The sequence below is a fragment of the Drosophila teissieri genome, chromosome 3L (assembly GCF_016746235.2).
Source record: "Drosophila teissieri strain GT53w chromosome 3L, Prin_Dtei_1.1, whole genome shotgun sequence".
Lineage (NCBI taxonomy): Eukaryota > Metazoa > Arthropoda > Insecta > Diptera > Drosophilidae > Drosophila > Drosophila teissieri.
The window spans coordinates 1,411,160-1,436,784 of record NC_053031.1 but is presented as its reverse complement, the minus strand read 5'-3'; the positions used below and the strand labels follow the sequence as shown (position 1 = coordinate 1,436,784).

At 47.8% G+C, this 25,625-nt stretch overlaps 4 protein-coding genes across 4 annotated transcripts; 2 read left to right on the top strand and 2 right to left on the bottom strand.

The window, feature by feature from the left end:
* The first annotated feature begins 230 nt into the window (after positions 1–230).
* Positions 231–3,621, top strand: LOC122617192 (cohesin subunit SA-2). The gene is made up of 7 exons (XM_043792927.1): positions 231–388; positions 440–575; positions 630–803; positions 859–1,057; positions 1,114–2,633; positions 2,686–2,973; positions 3,033–3,621. Exons 1-7 carry the CDS (start codon positions 306–308, stop codon positions 3,543–3,545), a joined length of 2,913 nt encoding a protein of 970 aa, XP_043648862.1. The 5' UTR covers positions 231–305; the 3' UTR covers positions 3,546–3,621.
* A 5,974-nt stretch (positions 3,622–9,595) lies between these two features.
* On the top strand, positions 9,596–11,117 carry LOC122617258. The gene is made up of 2 exons (XM_043793024.1): positions 9,596–9,661; positions 9,744–11,117. The coding sequence occupies exon 2, from the start codon at positions 9,754–9,756 to the stop codon at positions 11,053–11,055; it is 1,302 nt and encodes a 433-aa protein (XP_043648959.1). The 5' UTR covers positions 9,596–9,661; positions 9,744–9,753; the 3' UTR covers positions 11,056–11,117.
* A 4,279-nt stretch (positions 11,118–15,396) lies between these two features.
* Positions 15,397–17,012, bottom strand: LOC122616836 (alpha-(1,3)-fucosyltransferase C). Its single transcript, XM_043792409.1, has 2 exons — positions 15,928–17,012; positions 15,397–15,869 (listed from the first exon to the last, which is right to left on the bottom strand). Exons 1-2 carry the CDS (start codon positions 16,848–16,850, stop codon positions 15,467–15,469), a joined length of 1,326 nt encoding a protein of 441 aa, XP_043648344.1. The 5' UTR covers positions 16,851–17,012; the 3' UTR covers positions 15,397–15,466.
* A 3,421-nt stretch (positions 17,013–20,433) lies between these two features.
* On the bottom strand, positions 20,434–22,451 carry LOC122617190. Its single transcript, XM_043792925.1, has 2 exons — positions 22,054–22,451; positions 20,434–22,003 (listed from the first exon to the last, which is right to left on the bottom strand). The coding sequence occupies exons 1-2, from the start codon at positions 22,449–22,451 to the stop codon at positions 20,449–20,451; spliced, it is 1,953 nt and encodes a 650-aa protein (XP_043648860.1). The 3' UTR covers positions 20,434–20,448.
* Between the last annotated feature and the right edge of the window lie 3,174 nt (positions 22,452–25,625).

Genomic DNA, 25,625 nt, shown 5'->3' with positions numbered 1-25,625 from the left:
GACAGCAAAATCAGTTGTTGACATCCTGTTTAGTCTTAACATTAATTTATTTGTGTTTCTGCTTGAGGACAATGCCAAAAATTAAATTTTTGGTTGCAGCCCTGAAGATAACCTCAATTTTTGCAAAGTTCGTTTCTAGTTAGTGGTTCATTGGTTCGTGGTTCGATTTCTGTCAAAGTTTTGGATTTGCAAAGTTGGCAGCACCAAGTTCCCAATTTCCGCAACTTAAGTCACGTGAACTTTTTGAAGTGTTCATTGGTATATTTTTACTTTTTTAATTTGTCAAACCCCTTAAGTGCGTGAAAATGAGTTATATAACTATTGAAATCGATGATAGTGACTCACCAGCTGCTGATCAGATGGATTTTGAGACACAGGAACAGTCTAGGTAAGTCGAAAGTCGATTTTTAGCTGCAAGTCATTGAAATGAAAAATTTAGCAATGCCCAATTTGATAAGCAAGTCGGTGATGATGAGCAAGTCGTTGATGAAGAGCAAGTCGGTGATGCTGCCAAGGAGCAAGTTATGAATAAGACGTTGCTGCAAATGGTCCTCTCCAAAAAGCAATTGCATTTGGTAAGTAACTTCGTAAGCCCTTCAAATATCCGAATAATACTATTCCCTATCCAGAGTTTGGCCAAACGCTGGGTGGCTTTTTACTTGGAGAGCCCCACAGCAGCCTTGGTTTCTCTGTTGCAGTTTGTGGTGGAGGCCAGTGGAAGTCACTACCAGATTCCAGAGGATACTTCAATGCCATTCAGCTACAGTGACATCATCTCCAACAGCTCATTGCATTTTCCCAATGTAAGTGGGGTAAATCCACTTTTAAGGATACCATTTTCACCTGGCCCACTTTCAGACCTGCATATATCCCCTGATTAGGAAGCCGGCCGACGTCTTTGAACATAAGGTGGGCACATTTTTGAAAGCGCTGCTGATGGTCGCCAATGAAATTCCTATGGACCTATACAACACATTTCTAACCGAGATGACGAACTTTGTGTTGGTCTGCTCGGAGTCTAGTACTCGTACTTTTCGCCACACCGGCACCATGATAGGTAAGAAGATTTTAATATTTAAACTTAACAAATAAAACAATTTTGAAACATTCTAGGTCTGAAAATAATGACCATACTTAGCGATCTGAAATCCTCAGACGATGAAATGGCGAAGACAGTGTGGATGGTGATGTTCAACAGCATGTTTGAAGTTCGTCGCCAGGACATTGTTAACCTGATACGGCTCCTCTGTCTTTCCGAACTTGGCCAGTGGTTCGCCAGATATCCGCATTGCCATATTCAGCCACCCAGCCTCCGTATTTTCTACGAATCCTTGAATAATAGCTCAGGGGAAGCGAGGCAGTGCAGCTTAGATAATATTTCAGTACTGTGCCGCAAGGATGACCTCCTTCCGCAGTGCGTGGCATTGGCCACTGAATTTCGCGAGATCTTACTCGAACTTTGCGTGGACAAGGAGGATGAAATAGCTGAAAAATCCTTGCGTCTCCTCACCGATTTCTATAGAGTTACCCCAGATTTTCTATGTGACGGCGTTGGCCAGCTTCTGGAGCAACTGATAATGGCCGCAAATCGTGGATTGGCTCAAGCGGCCGCCGATCTCTTCATTCTGCGCAGAAACGGCTTGGAAGGAGAATCCTTTTCCCAAAGAATACAACCTCTTCTGCAGTTTTTCGTTGAGAGTGAACACGAACAGGCCGACCATTTTGTGGATTCCTTGTTCGACAACTGCGAAATGGTTCTGGACTGGGAGCCCATGATAGCGGTGCTAATGGAGAATCCCAGATGCCACCAACTAAGCGAGATTTATTGCTCCTCACTGATTGCCATCCTCCTAGCAGGAGTCAAGCAAGCCACCACTGGGGAGATACCACCAGGCAGATATACCAAGGATCTGAAAAGGGAGCCGATGAAGGGCGCCCAGGAGAGGGCTACTAAGTTACTGGCACCCGTTCTGCCCGAACTCCTGCGACAGTACGCAAGCCGTTCAGAGGACATAGAAAGACTCCTGGAACTTCCGATGTACTTCTGCCTTGAGTACTACCGTGTGGGGAATAGGATGGGGCAGCTTACGGAATTGCTTGAGCAGTTCGACATCATACTGTTCGATCAGACAAGCACCACTTTGCTTCAAATCGGAGTGCAAACTCTGGCGTTTCTGAACCGCATGATCCCAAACTCGCATACGAAGCATTTCCTCAACAGCGCGGTGACCAACTACAACCTGGCCTGTCAAAGGATGCCAGACCCGAGCTCGGCGGAATCTCCGCAAAATAGGTCCAATCGAGTGTTGGACACTCTGAGATTGCTAACCGTCCTGAGCGGGCATTTCGATCTTACTGAATGGCAGTTGACCGAGCTGCTTCTCTTCAGCCTGAAAAGATTAGTTAGTGACCGCAGGATGCCACATGGAGCTAATCCTCCGCCGGAGGCATTGTCGCTATACCTGAAGGCCAGCTTTTGCTGCTTAGGCTGGGACATGGAAAACTTGAAGGAAACTTTTGATAACGAAGGCATGGAGGAGTATTGCGCTGCCCTGAATCAGAACCTAGAAGACTTCCTCTATGTGACATTCTCTCTGGTTGGCAGTGGTAGAACCGAACCACTGGCATATTCTGTAAGTCCACTGAGTGGGTGTATTATCATCACTAATTTGGGTTTACTTCCAGTGCTTTTCATATACATGCGATCTGTTTGTGTTAAATGGAAACCTCTGTGGAAGTGCGAATCCCTCGATACGTTCAGTTGCGCACGTACCGTCTGGAAATGAGGTTGACATCCTGGAGGGCTTCCTCATGGAAAACTTCCTCGAGCTAAGTCCTGCGGATCTCATGAAGGAATCCAACTTTGATCAGCTGCAGAGGATTCGATCCATCCTTACTAGTTACTTAAAACTGGTGTGCTTGGGAGTTATGCCCGCCATGAGAGCCTCAAAGTTCTATAGGTATTACGTAAAGGTCGGCAAGTAGAAAGACACTTTAAAAGGAATCTCACTGAACTTAACTACCATTTGCAGTACCACGCTCCCTTTGGCGACGTTATGAGATGCTCCTTGGAACTCGCACTACAAGTGAATCCCGTCCACTTCGCCATGACCTTATTGCACACATGCTTGCTACTTTACGTGAAGATATTCACTGATGGCAATGCAGCTGGACGACTGCCTTTAAAGTCAGCAGAGTTCTCCGAGCTAATGGAGCTGGCCAATCGTTTGGCCAAAATACTCATTTCCAATCCCATGGAGCATCGCGAGTGTATGATTGTGTTCCACAGATCGGGCATTATGTTCGTCTTCGAAGCGACACAGAAACAACATGCCGTGACCTCAAAAAAGTTACCTTTCTTGCGTGTCCTCAAGGTGTTTGTACCGCTGCTTTTGGTTCAGGACAAAGTTGGCATATTAACGTATTTCCAGCACTTTGAGCAGCTGGTAATGCCTACATGCAATAGCAAGGATATGAAATATTTGAAGGATTATCGAACCGCCCTGAGTCCTCGAAAAACAAAGTGTTCTTCTCAGGCAACTTAAAGAAGACAACTTCCCCGATGTTATATGTATCTATATAATGTTTACATGCGCAACTCCTTGCTAGTCGTTTAAACAGTTTTTTGGAGATTTGAAGTGTGTTACTTTATTGGTGTCGATGGAGTTTAGCTCTCCGAGCTCACATACCTTTGCAATTGCGTGTTCATCCTCCTTGCCGTTTTCCGAATGTGTTTGTGTGCAATAGGAAAACCCATCTCAGTTTCGCCGGCAGCATTTGGCAAAGCTTTTCCTCGCTGCAGTGCCACCTTTCCCTCAAATGGCCACAAAAGGTTGCGTAATAACGAACAGTATCTTGTATCTGCAGGCTGCATTCATTCGGCAGCTGTGGTATCGAATTTCCAAAGTCCCTAGTCCCATTCAATTCGAGGTGAAGGCTGTTCGGCAATTTTCAATTTCAATGCCCGCTCGCTGACAAATTGACTCGCAACCTTGTGGGTTCTCCTGGTGCCCCGGCTTCTCCGGGCTCTCCGTGTTCTCATGTCAAAGGCTGCACGAGCTAACACGGCCTTTGACACCCCGAAATGGAGATGGAGGGCAGGGGGAATCGAATGCCCGGTCCTCAAGGTGGGCGCTAAAAATTTTGGGAAACGAAACTAAACGCAGTGAAATTCAAGTGGATATTGGGTCACTTCTGGTTTTGGTTTTCAAGTGCCGGCCGCTTGTCCATTTCCTTGGCACATGCCAAGTGGTCGCCGAGTATCCGATTTCGGGTCTGGAAACCTACAAACTCCCATCCAGCAATGCAGTACTTTGCAGGTTCCACTTCGCCCAGCTGTGGAAGATGCTCGCCGAAACATTCCTGGCCATCAAGCACACGGTGGCGGAGTCGCTGGGGAGCAACATCTGGTCATACTGATCTTAATTGGAACATCTCCTCGAGGAAGGCACACTTTGGATGTTTCTCGCGCTGCGCTGGGAGAAATCTATAAGGATAAGCAATACACATTGAAAATATAGTCAAATAAAGTTTAAAAGATATTGAGCTATACAAGTTTTGATGTTTTATTTGAACTGGATGAGTAATGTTAAAGAAGAAACTTCTATTATGGTTACCTAGTACTGTGAGGGCTTAGAATTTCTCTCAGTGCACCGGACAGGTAGCTGCGAACGCAGCACAGCAACCTGGCCCATCAATTTCGCGTAACGGACTGCGAGAACCGCTAGGCCATGGCAATTGCATTTCACGGTCCTGCCCCCCGATCTCTCTGGCCCCAGATCCCAGATCCGCCAGATCGCCAACGGAACCTCATCACAGATGTCCTGACGGCCAGATCCGATCGCCCTCGGTTGCGGTTTAACGAGATCTGCGCCCGCCCCCTCGACACACGCCTCCACAGGAACCCCTTGCGCCGAGATCTCCCCTAGCACGATTTTTGGGACCTGATAAACGCAAAGGCAAACCCCGCTCCTCGGGCGAAAGTGTAACACAATTTCAGACACGCGCATCTGTCGTTCGGTTTGAGTTTCGGATCTTGAGGAACAGTTGTGGCCGTCGAAAAAATGCAGAACTGTTCGCAAATAAGGAGTTTTAGGGCGACACGTGGCACTTGATTCGTATCACATTTCTGTACTATTTCGGGAGTTTACATTTCGGCAGGACAGAAGGGTTTCTGCTCTTTTTCTGCGTTCTTATTTCGTTAACTCCTCCTGCCAACTGTCAACCCATTTGGCCGATATTTATGGCCAGTTGCCGTTGGGCATCGAAAATTCTTTGGGGGAGGGGTCGCTTGCTGTTGCAACTGTTATTAACATGAATTTATTGCTTGTTTCGGCCTTTTTTCGGCTGCGAATTTGAATTTTGGCGAACAGAGTGTGACCACACCGCACTTTTAACGCTATTACGGCCTAAAAGGGCTTAAAACATGCATAGTGCTCAGGAAGAAGGTCCTGTTAAAGGCAAAAAACTTAGGAACCTTACCTTTCCCATATATAGCATATGCAACCTCTTCCTTGTTTTAACTCGTAAAAGTTCCATTTATCATGAAACCTTTACCCCCTCTACTTTGTTTGAAAAATGTCCTTCTAATAGTCTGGAGTACAACAACATTAACAATATTAACTTAACCAAATCCGTGTTGGCCCCGTCAGGTTGCGTGTAAAAACACAAATTCCCCGATTCATCATCGCGACAGGAGGTCCGCACTCGAAGTCCTTTGCGATCCTCGCGGTTCCATTGATAAATGCCAAACGAAATTTGTCGATTGTCAATCAGAGGATCTTGAGTTCGAGGTGATCCCTCGACTCCGCGACTCGACTCCTCGCCTGACAGCAAACACGCGGTGTTGTCCTTGCTCATTTATTCCCCTGCCTGGTGGCTGGTGGCTGCTGGTTTCTGTTTCTGTTTTTGTTATTGTTGCTGCTGCTGCCTAATGTCTTGGCAAATAAGGAGCGCCGCTCCTGGCGACGACTTCTGCCACGGTAGTCCCATGTTCCACGTCCCACTTCCTCTGGATGTCCCACATCCTCTGCATGTCCTGCTCGTGGCAGGCACCGTGTGTGTAAATCAGGCCGCCTGTTTACAAATGTGTCGCCATCGCGTAACTCAATCCTTGCCGCGCTCGGTAACACAGGATGCGCTCGACAGCCGTCGCCGGCTTGGCAAACCAATAAATACCATTTAGATGTTGCCCTTAGGACTCCTACCCCGCCCCGCAGCGGCCACCGCTTGCGTTTCTTACACCGAGAAAAAATGTGCATCTAAGCGATGGACATTTGTAAAAGCATGCGCAGTTAAAGTCGCACATTTGCGCGTTTAGTGCACGTTTTAAATGAAGAACTATACCATTTGTAATGTAAAAGTGCCACATAAGATAATCCTCAGTAATATACTTAGTTGTAATCCCAGGTCTTAAAAATATTTTCCGTGCTGCTGGTGTGTCAACAAAGTCATGTGTCGGCACGTCGCCGTCCCTAACATATGTCCTTTGACACACACACAAATCCCTGAAAGGACATAGGTTCCAAGGTGCAGCTGAACTCGCGCAGGACACGCATAAATTAACGGCCACGGAGTTGCGCTGATTGTAGCTCTAATCCCCGAATCCTGATCCCTGATCCCTGATCCTGATGGCTGCTCCTCTTTGGCCCCATTAGCACGCGTTCGCCGCGCACGCGCAGCCACTCCAAAAGGATAACGAATTTCGAATTTAGACTGCACTCCAAGACGTACGTAGGCCAAGGGCCAGGACCCAGGGACTGCTGCCTCAAGTGGCAGGGTTAAAATTAGTCGTGCCCTGTCAGCAAATCTGATTTACGCACCAGCTGCTCATTTTCTCCTCGAATCCCGGCCTGCAATCTGCGCCCAGCTTTGCGGGCCTTCCTCCTTTACTCAAATTATAATTTTAGTGGCAATCTAATTAAGCAATTACAAGCGTGTTGTTGAACTGCTCTTGGCGTGTTGATTTATACACTGGCAAAGCGGAGGATTCCAGGCTGCGACAGATGTTGTAGCCGAAATCTGTATACCTCGTCTTCTATTGTAGAACTTAATATACGTAAATCATAGTTATCTCATAGAACTTCCTGATTAAGGGTATTATAATTAAAGATTATTATTTATAAAAACATCCTGGAAGATGGCAACCAAAACTTCCTCTGCTGCTCCATTTGAGCGGGAAATCGACCTCTCCACTCCATTAGGCTTACGAAATATGCAGGTCTTCTGGCATTTCCTAGACACTTGACTTGACACCCGGACAGTTCAATTAAATGCGATATTTACAACACCTGACACGGACCACAAACTGGACAAATTAGTTGACATTCCGGCGACTGACACTGACCACAGATGGTCAGGGGTCAAGTGCGGCTCCTGGGGAGCCCAGATGCGCACTTCTTGGCAGAGGTAGAGAGAGAGAGAGAGAGAGAGGGAAAGTGAATGGAAATTAATTACCATGCCATCGATATACAAATAATCCATAAACTCGTAGATACATTTTCCCGGTGGAGCGATCCGACACATCCTCAACAATTAATCATGCGAAGAGACATAACTTTCGGTGAGATTTTTAATGACTGCGCCTGCTGTCATCGCGTCGATCGTAAAAACTCCGGCCCGTGGGCCATCAAATAGATTTATTATTGAAAATATTTTGGCTGTCCCTTGATTGTTTGGGGTCCTTGCACAAAGGATGGTACTCACCAGGATGCGGCACTTGCGGATGCCCAAAGCGAATGTTGTGTTAAATTTATTTTTATTGTATTTTGTCGTTTTATGATGAGTTGGCGCATTCCCATTCCCATTCCCATTCCCTTGCTACCCTCTACCATCCGCTTCAATATTGTCTTTACATTGCCCGGGGCATTCAATTTCGATTCGTCGAGGGCCATAAAAGTGCAAATGGTCAAACATTAGAGAGTTTCTGTGCTGTTTCTGAGTGTAACGAGGAAGCAGCTGTCTTGTCCTAATACAAATCAATAAGTTACAATCAGAACAGAACCAGAAGCTTTTCCACTGGCCAAACATCTACGACGACGACTTCAAATGTCCGTTTGTAACGCCGACACTCCTGTATACCTTACTAATTAACCCTTGTAGCTCCGCGAGATGGATGCCAAGAGTGGGATGGGGCGGGATCTTGGAGGGAGGAGCGTGGAGAGAGGAGCGAGGAGCACATACAACACCTTTACACATAATTAGGGGCCTGTTGACTGCTCCCGACAATGGATGTGTGTGCCTATATGGAAGGTAAACACATGTCTACTTTGTGGCACAGCAAGAAATGTGTGGCAATGTCGGAGATTCAAGTACGACACTCATAAACAGAAGTGTCAAAGTACAAACTCCGTGGTTATTACACCTAAAATCGAGTTCTTAACTTAAGGATGGGACTTTGCCATTTGTAGAAGAATAGAATAGAAAGCTTTCGATTTCTCCCAGTGTGCCATCTCTGGCTACAGCGTCATCTTGGTGCTGCTGTCATTCATTAATCCACATAGAAATGCCAATGGCAGACTGAGATGTTGATGGTGCAGATGGGCATGGACACGGAGTTGGAGAGGTGATGGTGATGGTGACCAAGGCGAATGCAAACGAAGGCGGCTGAGGCGAGGCGGCACAACAACAAAGCGGCCAAGAGGCCTATTAGCCACAATAAAGAGGCAGCCTCACCCCCCTAAATCCCCTAAATCCCCAATGCCCATACCCCTGGAAATTCTATTATGCAGATGAATGGATATGGGACTATCTGACTGACTGACTGGCTGACTGGGTGTTTGTGTGTTTGCCCCGCCAGATGCCATTACAATGTAAACGCAAGAAAAGTTCACTCGGTAGACTTGATGCGGGCACGGATGCGGAGACGTCTTCATCTCCTCCACGTACTTCTACACATCCATATGTATATCCGAGGCAGCGGCAGCACTTCCAGCCACCGCAGCGGAACAATTGATCAAATATCATAATTTATCAAATGACAATGCAACAGGCGGCTGCGGCGGCGGCGGCGGCCTCTGAACGTTTACGTTCCCGTATTTGCTTGCCCCAATCCCCACACCAAAGACCCCGATCCCCAATCCCCAATCACCAAACCCCAATCCGCAGTCTGCAGTCCCCGATCCATTCGAAAGCTACAACTTAATTTATTTGAACAATTTAGGTCTGACACAACAGCCATCGTTTGGCTGTCGTGTTCGGTTCGCTTATTTATTTCGATGGTCAGTCGCTCCGGCCGGCCCCAATCTATTTAGCATAATTGCAGCTACGATCGGAACCGAGACCAGATAATAATGCATTCTTGTGTGGGGTCTGTGTAATCCTAGATGGGCCACGGTGGGTCAGATAACCAAATTAAAAGGCTAGGGAAAATATTGGGACAAACCGATTATTGTTCTATTATGCTAAACCTACTCATGCCATTAGTCCCAATCTAACTGGGAACAGTATTCTTTATCGAAGTTTGAGAATTTTCAAATAAAATTGTGTCAAGTTTGCTCACAAATTGGTATGTTTATGGCTGCAAGATAGGTTACATTCCGCTTGGCCTTAGTTTTAGTTACAACTTATTTATTAACTTTCTTTTGTAGGAATAGCTGAAGCATTCGCATTGTGCAATGCAGGATAAAGTAGCCTGAGACAACATTCTCCATCAGAAACCTATGTAAGATACTTTACCTTTTTTGTGTTCTGTCAATAGTGAAATTTAGAGTGGTGCGTTTTCTGACTCCTTACTTCTTCTAAAGCAAAATTGCAATGGACAATTATGAGAGGGCCAGGAAACTGCAGGAGGAGGCGGGAGTTCCTCCCGGAGGAGTCCAGCGGTGCTGCTGCAACTGCAGGAGGAAGCTGGATCCCTACCAGCTGTTTGACGACAATGTGGAGGACATTGCCAAGAGTCTGGCGCAGATTATGCTGATCTGCGGCATCAGCACCACAAAGTCCTGTGCCGCCAGGTCGATAATCAAGAGGGCCTTCGTTTACCACGAACGCCTGCGCACCAGCTGTCCACCAAATCCCGCGCCTGGCAGTCGCTTGAATCGGGAGGACTTGCTGCAGGCTCTGCGACTGAAGTGCGAAATGGAGCCGGTGGAGGCGATGCTCACCTATGCCATCATCAAGCGCGCCTTCAAGGCCTTCTACCACGGCAAGCCCCTGGTGACCATCAGCAATCCCATAGTGGACGCCATGACGGTGCACACCCAACGTGCTGCCTGGATGCATGCCGCACACAAGACCTCCAGGATCTTCGACAACTACAAGGCGGCCTTCTTCTGGGCCCACAAACACTACGAGAGGCAGATCAGTCTGGTTTACTCATCGCTCTATCAGCGGATGACTACCAGATCGGACCCGCTCCTGGTGCCCGGCTGTCCCTGCAAGGGCTGCTCCAAGCAGGAGGTTCCCGGACATCCCAAGGCCGGCCAGAAGCAGATGATGAAGATCAAGCTGTCGGAGGGTGCAGATCTGCCAGAACCCTGCATCCTCTGTGGCTTGCAGGTTCCGCAAATGGATAAGGAGGTCAAGATGAAGAAGCCACCGCGGCCGATCATCAACCATGAGGTCAATCTGCCCAGGTGCCAGCAGTGCAATTCTCCCTTCCTCATCTGCGAGTGCAACATCGATCAGTTGACCGGCGAGCAGTTCGGCGAATGTGGCCAGGACTCCTACAAGGTGAAGTGGTATCGTCTGCAGGAACCAGTGGCCGTATCCCAACCCGTTTCCCGGCCGCTTGGCGAAGAGGAGCAAGAAACTAGCTATGATGAGGCCATGGAACCTCCGGAGGACTGGGACAATCATCATTGTCCCATCGACTGCAAGCACGACTCCTGCAGCGAGTCCTCGAATGTTTGCCATAGCACCTCCTCCTCTGGCTCTTCGGGCAGCGACTTTGCCACCTGCTCCGATGGCGGGGACAAAGAGGAGGATGTTGTGGCCAAGCTGGAGGATTACCTCAACAAGCTGTGGGCCGAGGAGGTGGCCCAGAAGAGGAACCCGTCGCATGTGCCGAGAACGATCTTGCCTCCTGGTCCGAAGTGTCTGAAGTGCAGCGACTAGTTTCGGAGTTATTTGTCCGTTAAAACTTTTGCTATATAAATTATTGAGTGATGAAAAGTGAACAGAAATCGTATGTTAGAGTGTATTTTTAACCTTAAAGATCTCCAAGATCTTTAATAGCCAGCCACTAGACCCAAGTCTGGAAGTACAGAACGTGTTTTGTCACCTCTGGTTGTAACTACCACCATGCCGCTGGGCCACCCACTCCCACACCTGGGGAATCGATCGCCCACACGGGAGCCGGCGCTTATCACGCGCCCACAGATCGCCAGTTGACAATGGCCACTTAAAATGCCATTGCCGGTTGTAATCGCCTCTAAATTGCTGGCACCTTGGCTTATTCGCCACTGGAGGAGGACGGCCACTGGAGGAGAATGGAGAACGTGGCATTCGATGGGATGAAGCTACTGTTGTCATCGCTGCTCCACCGGCTGCTCCACCCAGCAGCTCCCAGGAGCTTCCACATAAATCGCTGCCCTTATCTAAGCACTTGCATCTCGCGCCGGAGCAGAGCCACCACACAAAAACGGGTGGTGCGGATCCGCGGATTCGGGTCTGTTCACGCTCCTTGCCGCTTATCAATCGCAGCTCATCTGCACGCAGAACAGAACCGAACTGAACCAAGCCGAGCTGAAACGGGCAGAAAGAACATCTTCTGCGAAAAATAATTCCGCAACTTGTCACATTTTGTAAGATTCAAAGTCGCAGAGACGGGCACCAAGCTGCAGACGCCTCTGCGCCAGGGATTCTGGGATGGGCCTGCAATGGAGGGAGTCCTTGACTGGCGGGATTGAACTATTTGGAGAGGGTATGCGTAGGTAAAGGGGTATACACGAATATTGACAGTAGATGTCACTTTAGTTACTTTATCATATTCTTCATTATATATGGTAGTTGCAAAAGAGCAACCTACTATGATTACTCAATTATGAAAGACGGCGTTTATGTTTAAGATTTTCTCTAGTCGAACTAACCCGATAGCGAGGGTAATCCCTATTTTTGGCTAGGCCTAGACATCACCCTCGAATTCCCGCCTGTCTCTCCGCTTGTCTTCGCATCTGCCTGTCGCTGTGGCATGTGGCATGTTCCACTGGAGTCACATTTGCATATGGATTTATTTTTATGTCCACTGCCTTCGGATGGCTCGTGAACTATTTATGTGTGACGATCAAATCGCTTGGGGGAGAGAGATCTGTGGATGGATCCACGATCGGTTCTTGCCCAAGAACGCTGCCATTAAGAGATGGCCATTAAGTGTTTGGAAATATTGGAAAATCTGTAGATAATGCCGTCTTGCCAAATTCCTAATTATGATATGCTCACATTGAGTTTCTCTATTAGCCCAGATTGGATGTGTCTCCCCATTCCCAAATCCAAATTTGTTGGATCGCTTCGGTTTGTGTGTGGTAAACAAAGCTCTCACACTCAATTGAGTGCCACTTTTCGGCATTTGGATGGAACTTGGAGGCAGTTCAAGAGACGCAAGAAACCATTGAACTTTTCAATAGCCATCAAATTTGCGTCTAATGCGAACTGAGACTGGGAAAGTTGCCCGCCATCGTCTTTAAATTTGTTACACCCCTGCATTCAATGGGCACTGCAGCCACTCGAAGTTCACTTTGATAGTTCGCATCATTTACACTCGGAAAATAATCCCTGATCCGTTTTAGTTTAAGGAAAGAAACACTTTACCATTTAAGCTAGACAACCATTAGAAGTTCAGAGAATTTTTCTAGGTGCATGTGCGGTATCGATCTGCTCCATTCTTGCGGGCCTGAAGCTTAATGGTCTTTTTATAGCTGCACTTTTTCAACTTCAATTAATGAAGTGTCGAGTTGTTAACACCAAAACACACGCCCTGCTCCCAGTGGTGCAGCCTACTCCTCCCGATCCCCGTCCCTCATCCCCCAAATCACCAATGCCCAACGCCCAGCGCCCAGTTCCAATCCCCATGGACCTCTATTTCCAAACATTTCGCCCAGCCGCGGGATGGGAACAAACTTCACCGCGGCTGCTGCAGGTGGGGCAGCCGAAAATGTAAACAAACAAATTAAAACGAGCATCGACAGCAGCAGCAGCTGCAGACTGAGTTTGCCTCAGGTGAGAAAACGGGCACACGGAGCTGGGAGCCGGGAGTTGGGAGCTGGGAAAGCGGGGGTCCAAGGGAAAATGCATTTCCACGGCAGCGCCAAAAGCAAACAATCCACACGGCAGTGGAAGCGGCCAGAAGCTCTTTAATCCCAAAAACTTTGCTAGCACTTAGCGGTTTACGAGGCTGCAGAGGAGGCCCTCAAAGTATTTAGATATCAAAGTGGGAATGAAGATATGGAGCCGAAACCGTAAAGCCTTCCATCCGCTGCATTTTTGGCGACACTTTGTCGAGATTGAGTTGTTAAAACTTGATGTGCGATTAAAAGTGCAGCTATGACGCTAATTTTACAGCGCTGCAAGAGGTAAACCTACTTATTTGCTAGATATGCCACTGAGACGGACATTAAAATGTAATCTACAATCTGGTTGACAAATGTGTGCATTTTCCCAGCGTAGCACAGCATTCTCCACCTCAACTCCATGCGAGTATTTATTGATCAGTTAGTACACTTCTCACATCATCCCATTGTGGTTGAGTTTGCTCCGCCGCTTCACGGTGTCCAGAAATCCGAAATCCAAAATCCGAAATCAGTGTGGGAAAAGAGCTGGAGCGTCAACTGAAGCGCCGCCTGAAACTCCACCTGAAACTCCAAAATAAATCTGGAGAAGGCCGCCGCCAACGCATCCGAGCATTTTGGAGTCCGCGCAGTCCGAGAGCAGTGAGAAAAATGTTAATGATAAACCTGTTTGTCAATTAAACAAAAATATTGTAATAGTTGATAACAGGATGGGCAAACACGCAGTGCAGTGAGCGGGAGCGGGATGATGAGAACTTCCCAGAACCGAAATGGTTGTTGTGTCCAGGGGAGGGGGAGGGGCGAGGGGCGAGATTGGGGCAGGGAAGCAACAAGGGACAACCTGTCAACCCAAAAGGGCCCAAAGGCTGGACTGGCTCGATGTGCTTGACTTTGGTTTCATTATCGCCTCGCCTTCAACTTCAATTTTACCATGTCCCAGGCACCCAGTTCGAATTGTGCACAGCGAGAAACCACAAATAATAAGCAATTAAATGCTGTTTGTTTTCTATATTCAAAGGTAAGGATTTAAGGGAATTTAAGGAACTGCAATACTTTTTGCCCAGTGCACTGCCATTGGCATCTCTCGGCCAGTTGGCTGCTCTGTGCTCTGGCTTATTGTTTAGTGAAGCATTTAACTTTTAAATATGGTTGTGTGTGGCAAGAGGAAAAGTGTTTTGTGTGTGTGATACCGTTTTGAAAGACATTCCGAGCTGCGGCACGAACGTGAAGAGGGGAGTTGTCAGTTGGCGGGGCAAATGGGGAGCATCTCGGGCACTTCACTCGCAGCGCTGTGAAATATTTCCCATGACAATTCTGTTTGCTTTTCGTGCATTGTGTGCTCGCTTGGCGTTGGCACCTCACCTGGACCCACTACTCCACTACTCCACTCCTCCACTCCTCCTCCCAACTTATCCCACACTTCTGGACCGCCCTGTCTTGTCTCGTCGCCCACTCGGTCGCGTTCAGAGTCCCATCATCGAGGGCCAGGGCCAGGGCTGCCCGACGCAGGTTCCCACTCCATGTGCAGCTTCTCATCTGGAATGGCCCACAATGTGGGACAAGTTTGCTCTATTTGCTTTATCTATGCCCATCGCCGGTGACGGCTGTCTCTGCTTTTTCCCAGTTCCCAGGCACAAGGCTCCTCTTGAGCGGCAATAGCTGCCAGGCAATTCCCTCCACCGCCTCCTCCAGCGGAGCTCCATCTGCCCTCCAAGTGCTGGGTCTCCCATATGGCGGCATTAGCTGATGGATATTTCAACAGGCCGCTCGGCACGGGTTGGCACTCCAGGCATCCTGACATCCTTCGAGCGACTTACTAAAATAACCAAACATTTTGAGGCGAATTATGTCGGCATTCTTGGGAAGTAAATTTGAATGTTGGGTGCTCTTAACATAAAAAAAAGTTTAAGTATAAGATGAAATACAACATTTTGCCTTGCTTCTGCAAATTGTGACTGGTGCTCATTTTGTAGATAATTTTCCAAAACGTTGCATACCAAACATCAGTTCTAAGCAACCCCAACTCTTCGATAGTGTATAACCTATTAAGCTCCCTTCATTCCGGAGCTGTCGGCGAGGTCAATGAAGTGCCGCCGAAATTCCGCGGAATTAAAGCAGCAAGAGCCCGCCGAAAAAGCCCCAAGATGATGAAAGAACAAACTCTCAACGCAACTAAACGGAACCACACCGAACGAGGGCAATTTGCGATCGTTGGTAATTATAATTGGGCAGCGCTCAGGGACTCAGAGGAAGGTGGTGGATCGATTGGGGCACTGGTATTCGGTCCACCAGTTGATGAACCCCGGGCTGTTGTAGGACCTCTGGCGGCTCTCCTGTTGCACAAGGGAGCAGAGGGCGCAGTAGGGTTGCGAGGCGTGGCGCATCTTGTAGATGGAGTGCCACCAGAAGTAGCGCCTGTACTCCTCCGGACTCTTGGCAAGGTGCTTGAGGTGGGAGATCAAGTCCTTGGGGCTGGCGAAGTCCTTGCTGCTGATGTACGAGTGGCTTGGCACCAGATTTGTCAGATTTCCGCCTCCGATCAGGACGGGCACCAAGAGTTTGTCCATGGCCAGGGACATTTGCGGTGGCACGTAGTCCGGACAGGCGGTCGGCTCGAAGATCAGCATGAAGGGGGAGTGACTGCAACTAAAGGGCGCGAGAAATAAGAATCATAATTTGGGGATAAACCCTTTGGCCAACTTACTCATCGATGCCTAGACAGTTGTCATGGGCGTCGAGTTCCGCGTACTTGCGCAGCTCCTCCAAATAGAGGCTCTCGGGAAGGGTATCCTCATTCACCTCGTAGATCAAGTACACAGCAAGTCGCGACTTTTTCATTAGTTCGCTATCCAGACGGAGATTCGTGGAGGCTGGCATGTCATCTGCGAAACTCTTGCTGGGCGCACGGAACCACTTGAGCCTCCTGGCCAGATTCGTATGGGAGAAGTAGTAATCCGTCCAGATTAGCTGCGAATCCAGGCGATAGGTCATGGTTAAATTAAAGGGGGGCAACGTGAACCCAGTCAATGGATTCTGCGGCGATCTCATTGGCTTCTTGGCGGCATACACTACATAGAACTTGGGAGTGTGCTTGATTCCAGTCAAGCCATCCAAGGAGTAGGGATGGTCAGCACTGACCACCACTGCATCAAATGCTCTGTCATTGTAACTCCTGCTGGTGGTGACCAGGCAGCCACACTCCAAGTGCGCAGGTGCATCCACGTGGCTGGGCTCATTCCACAAAAGGATCATCCTAAGATTATCCTTCTCTTGCTTAGTTTGACGGCGATATAGTGGAATAGTGGTGAACAGCAGGCAAATGGTTAGCACACCCAGTATGACTTTGAGGGCATTCATGCATTGGTGGGGCGAGTACAGCTCCCGCTGGAGATTCCGCATCGAGACTGGAGATCTGCGTGGAGGAGGCAGCCTAATAGCATCCTCCATGTCATCGCTATCCTCCTTCCTGCGACTGGCATCGTCGTCCATGAGGAGTCGGGTTGGCAGAAACTTCGGTATGTCCTCCATTTCATCGGTTTGCTGGCGCTGTTGCTGCAGCAGATCGGGATTCCTCCGGAAGCTCAGGATCTTATCCACCGGCATTGGACGGAGCTTGTCAAACGGCATTGCCTCTATGTGATATGAACATATAATTTGGCCAAAATGTGTTCTGTAGGAATAGGAAAATTAACTGCCAAAACAATAATTTCTTGCATTCAACAACTCATAAGCAAATGTGCTCAGATGGCTTGGATGTTAATAGATTCGTAGAGCTTTAGTTTCTGTTTATACATTTTGAGTTTCATTTCAAGGAACAATGTTTCAGATTGCTTGTTCAATTATCACACTCATATTGAATTTATGGAATACAATACAAATTGCCAGCATCAAAACGTCGCTGGGAATTGATGGCCTCGATCGGGCAACTATGGAAAAACCCTTTTCAATCAATCCGGAGTTTCTACCCCCCCATCCACCTGCCCACTTTTGCATTTCCGATTTGGCACTTTCATCAGACTGCCCGCGCTTCCCCTTCGCCTCTCCGCCTCTTCGCCGTTTTGCCTTTTTGCCATTGCCATTTGCCATTGGCAGCCCGTTGAAGCAGGAACAGGAACAAAGTAATCAATCATTTTACCAAACCATCAGAAACATGACAATCTGCCAGAAAATTTGCGTAACGTTCCTCGATTCACCATTCGCCATTCACCGTTGGGGGAGTGAATGTAGTGGAGGCAGCCGAGCGGCCAGCGCGATGATTCCATCGATGATATATCACTGCAATTTCGAATATTCATTTCTCCGCTGTTGTTTTCCGACGCCAGCTCCGCTCCTCCTGCTCATCATCCTGGCGAACCCACTGCTGGCCGGGCTCATTTCAAATGCGTTCCGCATCCGCGACGAGGATGTGGAGTGGAGTGGAGTGTACTGTAGTAAAGTGGAGTGGGTGGAGCGCTGGCTGCCGAATAGTGGACAGTGGAAACGCCACTTTGCGGACGTGCCAGGCGCTCCAGTGCTCGATCCTCGGATGGATGATGCCGGTGTCATTGTTGGCTCACCCATTCTCCGCCCACCTCACGCACGTTGTCTCAATTACGCGAGAGTGCCAGTGTGAAAGGGAAAAGTGAATAAGGCACTTGGAAAAAGTTCTGTGACATTTTCACTTTCTATACAAGAAGATTCTATTCAAGAAGATTTAAAGCTAATTATATTGATATAGCTTTTAGCTTTGTTTAGATTCTTTACTATAAGAAAAGCTGGAAACCTTAAAAATTCGTGCTTTTTTATGATGCAAGCTTAGTTCTTTCGGTGTAGAACTGCGAAAAGAGTTGGCAGTCTGCGAATTGACAACCATTTAAATGTTACGCATTCGTGTTAACTTCCACAACGTGACTTGCTGAGGCGAAACATTTTAAAATGTGATCCGGGGAATGGGGAGCCCATGTAAATTGCCTGGATCCAGTGAGTTATGAAAGTGAAATGGATTTGTGATTGCCGGCCAGACGAGCCAAATGCGAAAGGGCGAACGCATTAGAAGAAGCCTGGCCAAAACAAAGAAAACCCAACCGCAGCGAACCCAAACATATATAAATTTTAATTATTCCCGCGAATCGCTGGCCAAGGAAAACGAATGCATTCTCAGATCCCAATACCAAATACCAGCGATCCTGTGCCAAGTCGGCGAGTGGCGAATGGCGAATGGCGAATGGAATTGAAATTCCATTGTGAGTATTTTTTGGGGGCGTTGCCGGCGCGTCGAGAAAAAATGCAATAAATATGCATATGAGAGAGCTCACCTCCGAGCCGAGGTGCTTCAAAAAGGAGTCCCGAGGAGCCGAGGAGTTATGGCGATTTGAATAATTTGGTTCCCACACTTTCGAAGATCTCTCTCAACTGGCAGCCCAGCCGTTTTTAATTAAAGTTATTAATACGGCTCCACCGACTAGGTGATTTACCTAACCACAAGGGCCTCGTCTGCCCATTCCATACTCCATACTCCATACTTCTTACTCCAGACCGCTGACTTTTGACTTCTGACTCATGGCGGGGCTACTTATCGGAACTGGAACTGAGAGGTGTCCTTAAGCCCCGAACTCGATCGGCAATTAAATGCCGCACACATTGTTGGCAACTGCTTAATTATCCATTCGATCCCATTCGATTCGATTCGATGCGATGCGATCCGATTCGAAAAGAGCCGCCTTTAACTCGATTGCCTTGTCCATCGGACCTTTGGTCTTAGGTCTTAGGTCTTAAGGAAAGGAGCTAACGAATTAACATGTAATTATCTCAGCTTGGGCCGCTGGCCAAAGGAAACGCATCGAATCGCCGGCGACACCCGGACCACAAACAAGCCTGGCTAATAGTGCTGGCCACTTAGCTGTGGTCTTCAAGAGTACGCCAGATCTACGAAGGAGTGTCCAGGTAAAACAGACAGCAATCTTATAAGAAAAACATTATCTTGGGAGCTAGCCGTTAAACAGGGGCATCACTGTTGGCCAGCCAACTGCAGCCTAGACCCGAGAAAAGATACAGATACAAACCAAATCGGGCGAGGGATTCCGCTTCTCGCAGAGGCTGAGGTAGCAGCTGCCGCAGGTTGCGTGCGTGCCGCTTCTTCCTCCGCCCCCTTTCGATTCCTAATTCCCGCTCCCGGGGGCGTGGCCCTTCTTAGGCGGATTCCCAAATTGATCTCGGACCTGGTTGTGGACCCTTCCAGCCGATCAGTCGACCACCCGCACTAATCAGACGAGGGCCAGGGGAAGTGGCGCTAAAGTTGTCAGTCGCCTTGTCCGCAGGCGACGATCCTCTACACCCTAATTAGGTGTTATCTACGACTTGGGTTTGCCTGCTCCTTTAATGTGGCCGACGGAGTGAGAAGGCTGCGTGGAGTGATTAAATGAGGTGCACCTCGCAGACCTCCGAGGACTTTCACTACGCACACGCAGCTAGGCGCCATCCGCCATTCAGGAAATTATAATGCAGAATTTCTTTCAAGTTTCATACATCACCTGCATAAATAACTTGTTTACTTGCATATGACGCAATCTTTGACTCATTCTCCCACGCATTTTGGCGCCACTTGTCCGGCGGATGAGTGTAATCCATCACTGACGCACTCGTCCACTCGCTGTGCTTATCACTGCCCGGTACTCGGTATATAGAGTATTCGGTAATATGCAGCACTCATTGTCCGAGTTCCCATTCATGGCGACTGTTTTGCGCAATTGATGGCAATCAAGGGAAGGGCAATTGCCGCGATCAGCGCTGGCGAAGACTCCTCCAATCCGTCTCATCACGGGATGACACATCCGGAAGCTGGCAATCAGCGAACCGGTGGAAAGCGGATTCCGCTGATTTAAGCGGGGTCACTAATTGTGACCCACTCTCGCCGTTCATCTATGAATGCAACTGCAAAAGATGATCATAAATTGGGTAAACTGGCACACGAATCTCTGAAAACGATTGTGTAATGGTGTCGTTTCTATTTTTCTCTACTCTTAATTGCTTTATGGCAAATGCAGTACTTCCTCATAATTGGCTCTTTCATACACTAAGAACTGGCAACCAGAGTTCCATGGTGTAGATCTCATCCGGATCAACCACTCATCGCTGCAACTAGTTCAGAGTTGGGTTAAAGTTCTTCAATGAAAGGTGAAACCTTGGTAGCTTGGTGGCTGAAATAGTTATATTACCTATTACATTTTATGAAAAACTCTTAACATTTTTATTTAAATGACTTGCATATACAATACTTCTTGACTATTGGATCCCTTGTGCACTTGCTGTGCTTATCGTAGGACTCCAAGCGACTCAGCTCGTCCATATTCATAGTCAGGGTGTTCCTTTCCATGTTCCACTGTACAGTGGCCTCGAAATGCGCCGAAGTCGGATTGGTGTCGAATGTGATTATGTACGTGTGCAGCTGATCGTCCTCGAGGGAGTCATCGGTGGGTGCGAGTTTGCCATCCATGTAAAGGACCTTCTTCAAAGTATAATTCTGGCATAGCTTAGTAAGATTTCGATTACGCAAATGCTCGTTCATATGACGCACCACCTCGCGAGCCACTTTTTTAATGAGAACCTGGTTGGTCACCGTTTCAGTGGGTTCACAGGAACACCACTTTTCACCGATTCCCGCTTGGGAACAATTCCTGTCATACGGAAGTTGGAAGAACAGGGATTGGCAGCTTTTACACTGCGATGCCTGGAGCTTGGGACTGAAATCCGCCATAGAGGTGGCATTGAGCTGGAGCAGATGGTGCAGGGTTAGGTGAAGATCAAAGCTTGAGGACAGCCGATTCTGGTTGATCTTTAGGTTTTCCACATACTGGGGATATCTCATTCTGAACCAGGGCGGCACATGTATGAACATTATAGGAAGACGTTCTTCCAGATAACCAGATTTTGAACGCTGTCGGGACACACCGTTTTTATAGCCATGATCACTCAACACTATCACTATTGAACGATCCAAAAAGCCAAGTTTGTCGCATAGCAAAAGGTATTCCAAGAACACCTGATCCAAGGCAGTGGCTCCCAGGAAATCCTCGTGGGTGAAACTATTGCTCCAAAAGATTCCAAAAACGGGTGCTGCATTCTGAAAGCGTTGCATAAACTGCATGGCAAAGTCAGATAAGTATTTGAAAGCCAACTTTCGTCCGAGGCAGAAAACATTGCCAAATTCGCGCCTGGTCTTTAAAATACTTTCCAAGGCCACAATAAAGTTTCTAAGATAGTAATCCACTGGCTGCTTCTTGAAACCCGGATTGTGGTTGTCAAATGCGTTGATCTTACCGCTGTCTTCTCCGAAAGCTGTCATGTAGCCATTCTGCTTAAACAGCTGCCAAATGTACTTTAATTTGTCAATAAATCCGCTGCGCCTGAATCGACCATTCAATTTAGCTTTTTCCTCGGCATTTCCAGTGAGTAAGGCCAAAAGATTGGGTAGGGTATTTTCACCGACCTCATTGTATCCCTGCATCTCAAACCATCCTGGTCTTTGCAGGAATTTATGCACCTTGGGCATAGAGCGTCTTAGGTTCATGCGGGATGTGGAGTCAATGCCCAGGATGATCACATTCGGCTTGGACTCCACATCTGGAGGAGGATCCTCTGGATCCTTCTGCCTGTGCTCCAGGCGATCCTGCACAAACAGAAAGGCGTCCTTCTGAAGAAGTTTCACTTCAGTTTTTTCAATTACAGCATGGCATTGTGTAAAGATAAAGTCTATGGTCTTTGGTACCACAAACGATTGATTTATGGTTTGAGCTTTGGAAAGACTGCAAGGGAAAAGGTAATATATATGTGTAAAGCTTTTTGCCAAACCTACCTAAAATCTTTATCCGGAAATGAAGATTTCTTATTGCGGCCTATCACCTGATATGTGCACTTGAGTGTTGCATTATGGAACTTTTTTAAGAGCTGCTCAGCTAAATGCTCATCAATTTTGATCCTGTATTGTCGTAGGTCCGAATCGAATTCACTTACTACCAAATCTTTATCAGTGCAACACTTCCTGAACTGCCTTCGTTTAAAGAACTTCATAATGTCAGCGGAAAAAGGATCCATTTGGGGCATCTTGCAGGATGGACCGTTTACGAAAAACTTTTTGTTGTGCGAAGTTTTTCCATCATTCGAATAGTGAGAGTGCAGACTCAATTTGGCTATGCATAACAAAAACTCAATGCTACACAGTAGGAAGACGAAGACATATCTCCCTAGACTCATCATAGCAACTGAATTATCATTAGACAAGCTTTTATGGGAAGCTATTTCCTAATGGCAAAATTCGATGCGCTTGTTTTCAGTTTGTTATGGTAACTGTGAGGCAAGGAACTAGTTTTCAGAGTTGTGTAGCTCTTAAGCCAAGTGTGCTGTTTAGTATTCATTCTCCCACTTTCGAGTGTGTGTTTTCCGCACTTTTCAAATTCATATTTATGCGAGTTTGAGAGAGTGCACAAGCACACAAATCAAGCTGGCTATCTGGAACTGCGGACAATATCTTCCTTTCCGTGTTTACGGCGCTATGGCGTGAGACACTGAGACATGGGCAATTATGTAAATATGCGGCGGCGCCTGCTCGCGACGAAGGACTAAGGACGAAGGACACAATGGGACGACCGCAAATTATTGCTGGCCATTTGGCGAATGAATGCGTGACAAAACACAGAGCACAGAGCGAGCACTCCTCGAATGGAAACGGGGGGTATTCACAGGAGACACAGGAGACATAGGAGACACAGGAGAAGCAGGAGACACTCGCGCACAAGGACAATGGCGGGCGCAGCGGGAGTGGCAGCGAGGTCAAAGGTCAGCCGCGCTAATGTTGTGCTAATTGCTAATTGCGATTGGAACGCGGTGGTAAAGAGAAAACGGCACAAAGGAGCTGCTCGGGCGGCGCTATGGCCTAATTGAAGTGTCCTTGCTGCGATGATTTACTGCCAGGCGAAGGAAGGAAGGGAAGGATGTAGCTGCCGTTTGTCAAAGGTGCAACTACACTTGAAACTCACAAATAGCGGATTTTGAATTTCTTTTGCACAGCAGTCGAAGAAGAAGCTGTAAAAGTAAGCTCTTACGCAACATTTTTTGTGTTTCTCCAAGTGCAGTCTTAGCCTTTAGCCTTTCATTGCCAGCGAAAGCGACGGCCAACAGCATCCGAGTGGACCACCCAGAGAGTCAAACAAACTGCTGTTTTTTCGCATCCTGGCAGGAGGTCCTTGGCCCCCAGAAACCCATCTCCTCCGCTGGCCTCGTCTCCTTTTGTTTGGTAACTCGATCGGGCGCACGCGTGGCCAACCGAAGTCGCAAGACCTCAGGAGCAGGATCATCAAAAGAGGGCCAAGTGGATCACTCTCTGATCTTTTTCGGCAGTCGCCAGCAGTTTGATGATTTGTGGCTGATGAAAGGGAGGGGTTCGGGGCAGACGCCCCAAGGCAGACGCAGCCAGGTGAGGCCAGGTGTCAAACGTGTAACTGGAGACAGTGGCCACCGCCTGCGGATCGGGATCAGGATCAGGTCATCTTTAGTTTTGACATATGCAAAGTGGACCACCAAATCGACTCCATCGACCGTCTGCTGTTTTTGGGTCAGTTTTTGGTAATACTCTCTTTGGCTTGGTGGGGTATAACGATTTAGTGAAGCGATGTGACCAACTCGATTATTTGGGAAACTGTCTGCAGATTATTGTGGGAAAATAATAATAGGCTTTATAGAACATATTTATTTGGTTAATTGCTGAAGATAATATTCCGCTTGATTTTAGTTCATTTGCAAGCGTATGGTAAGACATGCAATTATTTATTCTTTAAAGCATCGAGTAAGCATCAGATAAAGTATACAAAAGTCACTGCTTCATTGTTGATCCGTGTCATCATTCCCTCTTATACCCTGCACTTTTTGGGGCATTGTGTCCTTTGCCCGTTTCTTTTTGTTGTCGGCCACCCGAGTTGATTGAAATTTTGGCAATGACCCCTGCAGCAGCCGACAATTGTGCTGCCAGCAGCAAAAGCATAAGCACAAGCAGTAAGCAGAAAGCACAAGCAGAAAGCAAAAGCAGCTGGAAGCAGCAGACTGGAAGCAGCTGCCTCAACTTTCGGCTTGGACATTAACGTTAACGGCGACCTTAACTTCGCCCACTGGCCAAAATTGACGAAGCGTTAAAACGCACACGTTGACAGGTATTTTTTTTTTCAGACTTTTTTATGGGCCCCCATGGGTTAACTGAGGCAGCGCCAGTTGCAGTTGCAGTTGCATTGCAGTTTGCAATATTGCCTTCGCGCTGCCGTTGCTTAATGTGCGATTTCTATCTGTAAATATAAATTGTAATTATTGCATTGTTGCGTCGGAGTTGCGGCAAGTTCTTATCAGCGGCAGCCATCGGCAGTCGGCTGACAAAGGCAAAGGCAAAAAATTAACAAAAAATTGCAAATGAGTGTCGAAAAGTGTGCACCGTACAGGGCACCCCCCTCGAGTTCACCTGGCATTGTTTTCCCTTTCGCAGGGCAGACAAAGCGAAACAAATTGCCCAACTTTAGTTGTCGTTTCTGCTGCCGCTTTTCGCGCTTTAACACTTTTTCGAATGGGGCGCAGCAGTTGAGGGGTTTTGGGTTTGTAAAATTGATGATGGACCCTGAGTTATTGCCTCGGCTTGGTGACGACAGCTGCCGCTGCTGCTGTAGCTGCCGTGGAAAAAAGCACGGGGTGCGGGGCAAACTGAATGGCCACCCAGCAGTCGGAAGAATCCTCGGAAAATGATTTAAGAAAATACATTTTAATTACGGCGCTCGAACAGTGATGAAAAGTGCCCGCAGTGCGCAGGAGGGCGAGGAAAAACAAAACGCGTTAATCAATAAATTGCCGCTCAGTGCAGCGATTTTCCCCCCGCCATCAAAATGCATCCAACGGTGCGTATGAAATTGAAAATCAAGCAACACAGCGGTGCAGAAACCACCAGAATCGAATCGAAGTGGAGCCTGTCGCTCCGGACCCACAGAAGACCACACGAATGGCGCCCCCATATGGAGAGGCAGAGACCCTCCTTGCGTGGAAGGTTGAGGGGCAGTGCTTTGATTTATCACTCACTGGGTAGCTTGCAGTCGAGCCGATCTGTCTGCCCCTTTCGGCCAGGGCATCACTCACTTGCTTACCAGAGGTGATTACACAGGGAACTTAGCTTGTATATATACAACTTCTTTCAGTGGTTTTAATACAATTGGATTTTAAAGTTACGCCTACAGCCCTTGCGTTTTGTCTTTAAATATTTGCTATGTACGGCCCATTTTTGCCAGTGTATTAACTGCGGCTTTGATTGATGCCCCCACACATGCACTGGGAAAAGAGAAGAGAGAGACCCACACTTGGCCACACCCAGAGACCCAGACGCCGGCCTTCTCGATCACCCTC

Excerpts from the sequence above, each read along its gene's own strand:
- LOC122617192 (XM_043792927.1), top strand. The coding sequence starts at position 306 with ATGAGTTATATAACTATTGAAATCGATGATAGTGACTCACCAGCTGCT. Across the intron at positions 389-439 it reads GAGACACAGGAACAGTCTAG|CAATGCCCAATTTGATAAGC; the intron begins GTAAGTCGAAAG and ends TGAAAAATTTAG. Across the intron at positions 2,634-2,685 it reads CCGAACCACTGGCATATTCT|TGCTTTTCATATACATGCGA; the intron begins GTAAGTCCACTG and ends GTTTACTTCCAG.
- LOC122617258 (XM_043793024.1), top strand. The coding sequence starts at position 9,754 with ATGGACAATTATGAGAGGGCCAGGAAACTGCAGGAGGAGGCGGGAGTT.
- LOC122616836 (XM_043792409.1), bottom strand. The coding sequence starts at position 16,850 with ATGCCGTTTGACAAGCTCCGTCCAATGCCGGTGGATAAGATCCTGAGC. Across the intron at positions 15,870-15,927 it reads AACTGTCTAGGCATCGATGA|TTGCAGTCACTCCCCCTTCA; the intron begins GTAAGTTGGCCA and ends CGCGCCCTTTAG.
- LOC122617190 (XM_043792925.1), bottom strand. The coding sequence starts at position 22,451 with ATGAGTCTAGGGAGATATGTCTTCGTCTTCCTACTGTGTAGCATTGAG. Across the intron at positions 22,004-22,053 it reads TTTCCGGATAAAGATTTTAG|TCTTTCCAAAGCTCAAACCA; the intron begins GTAGGTTTGGCA and ends TTTCCCTTGCAG.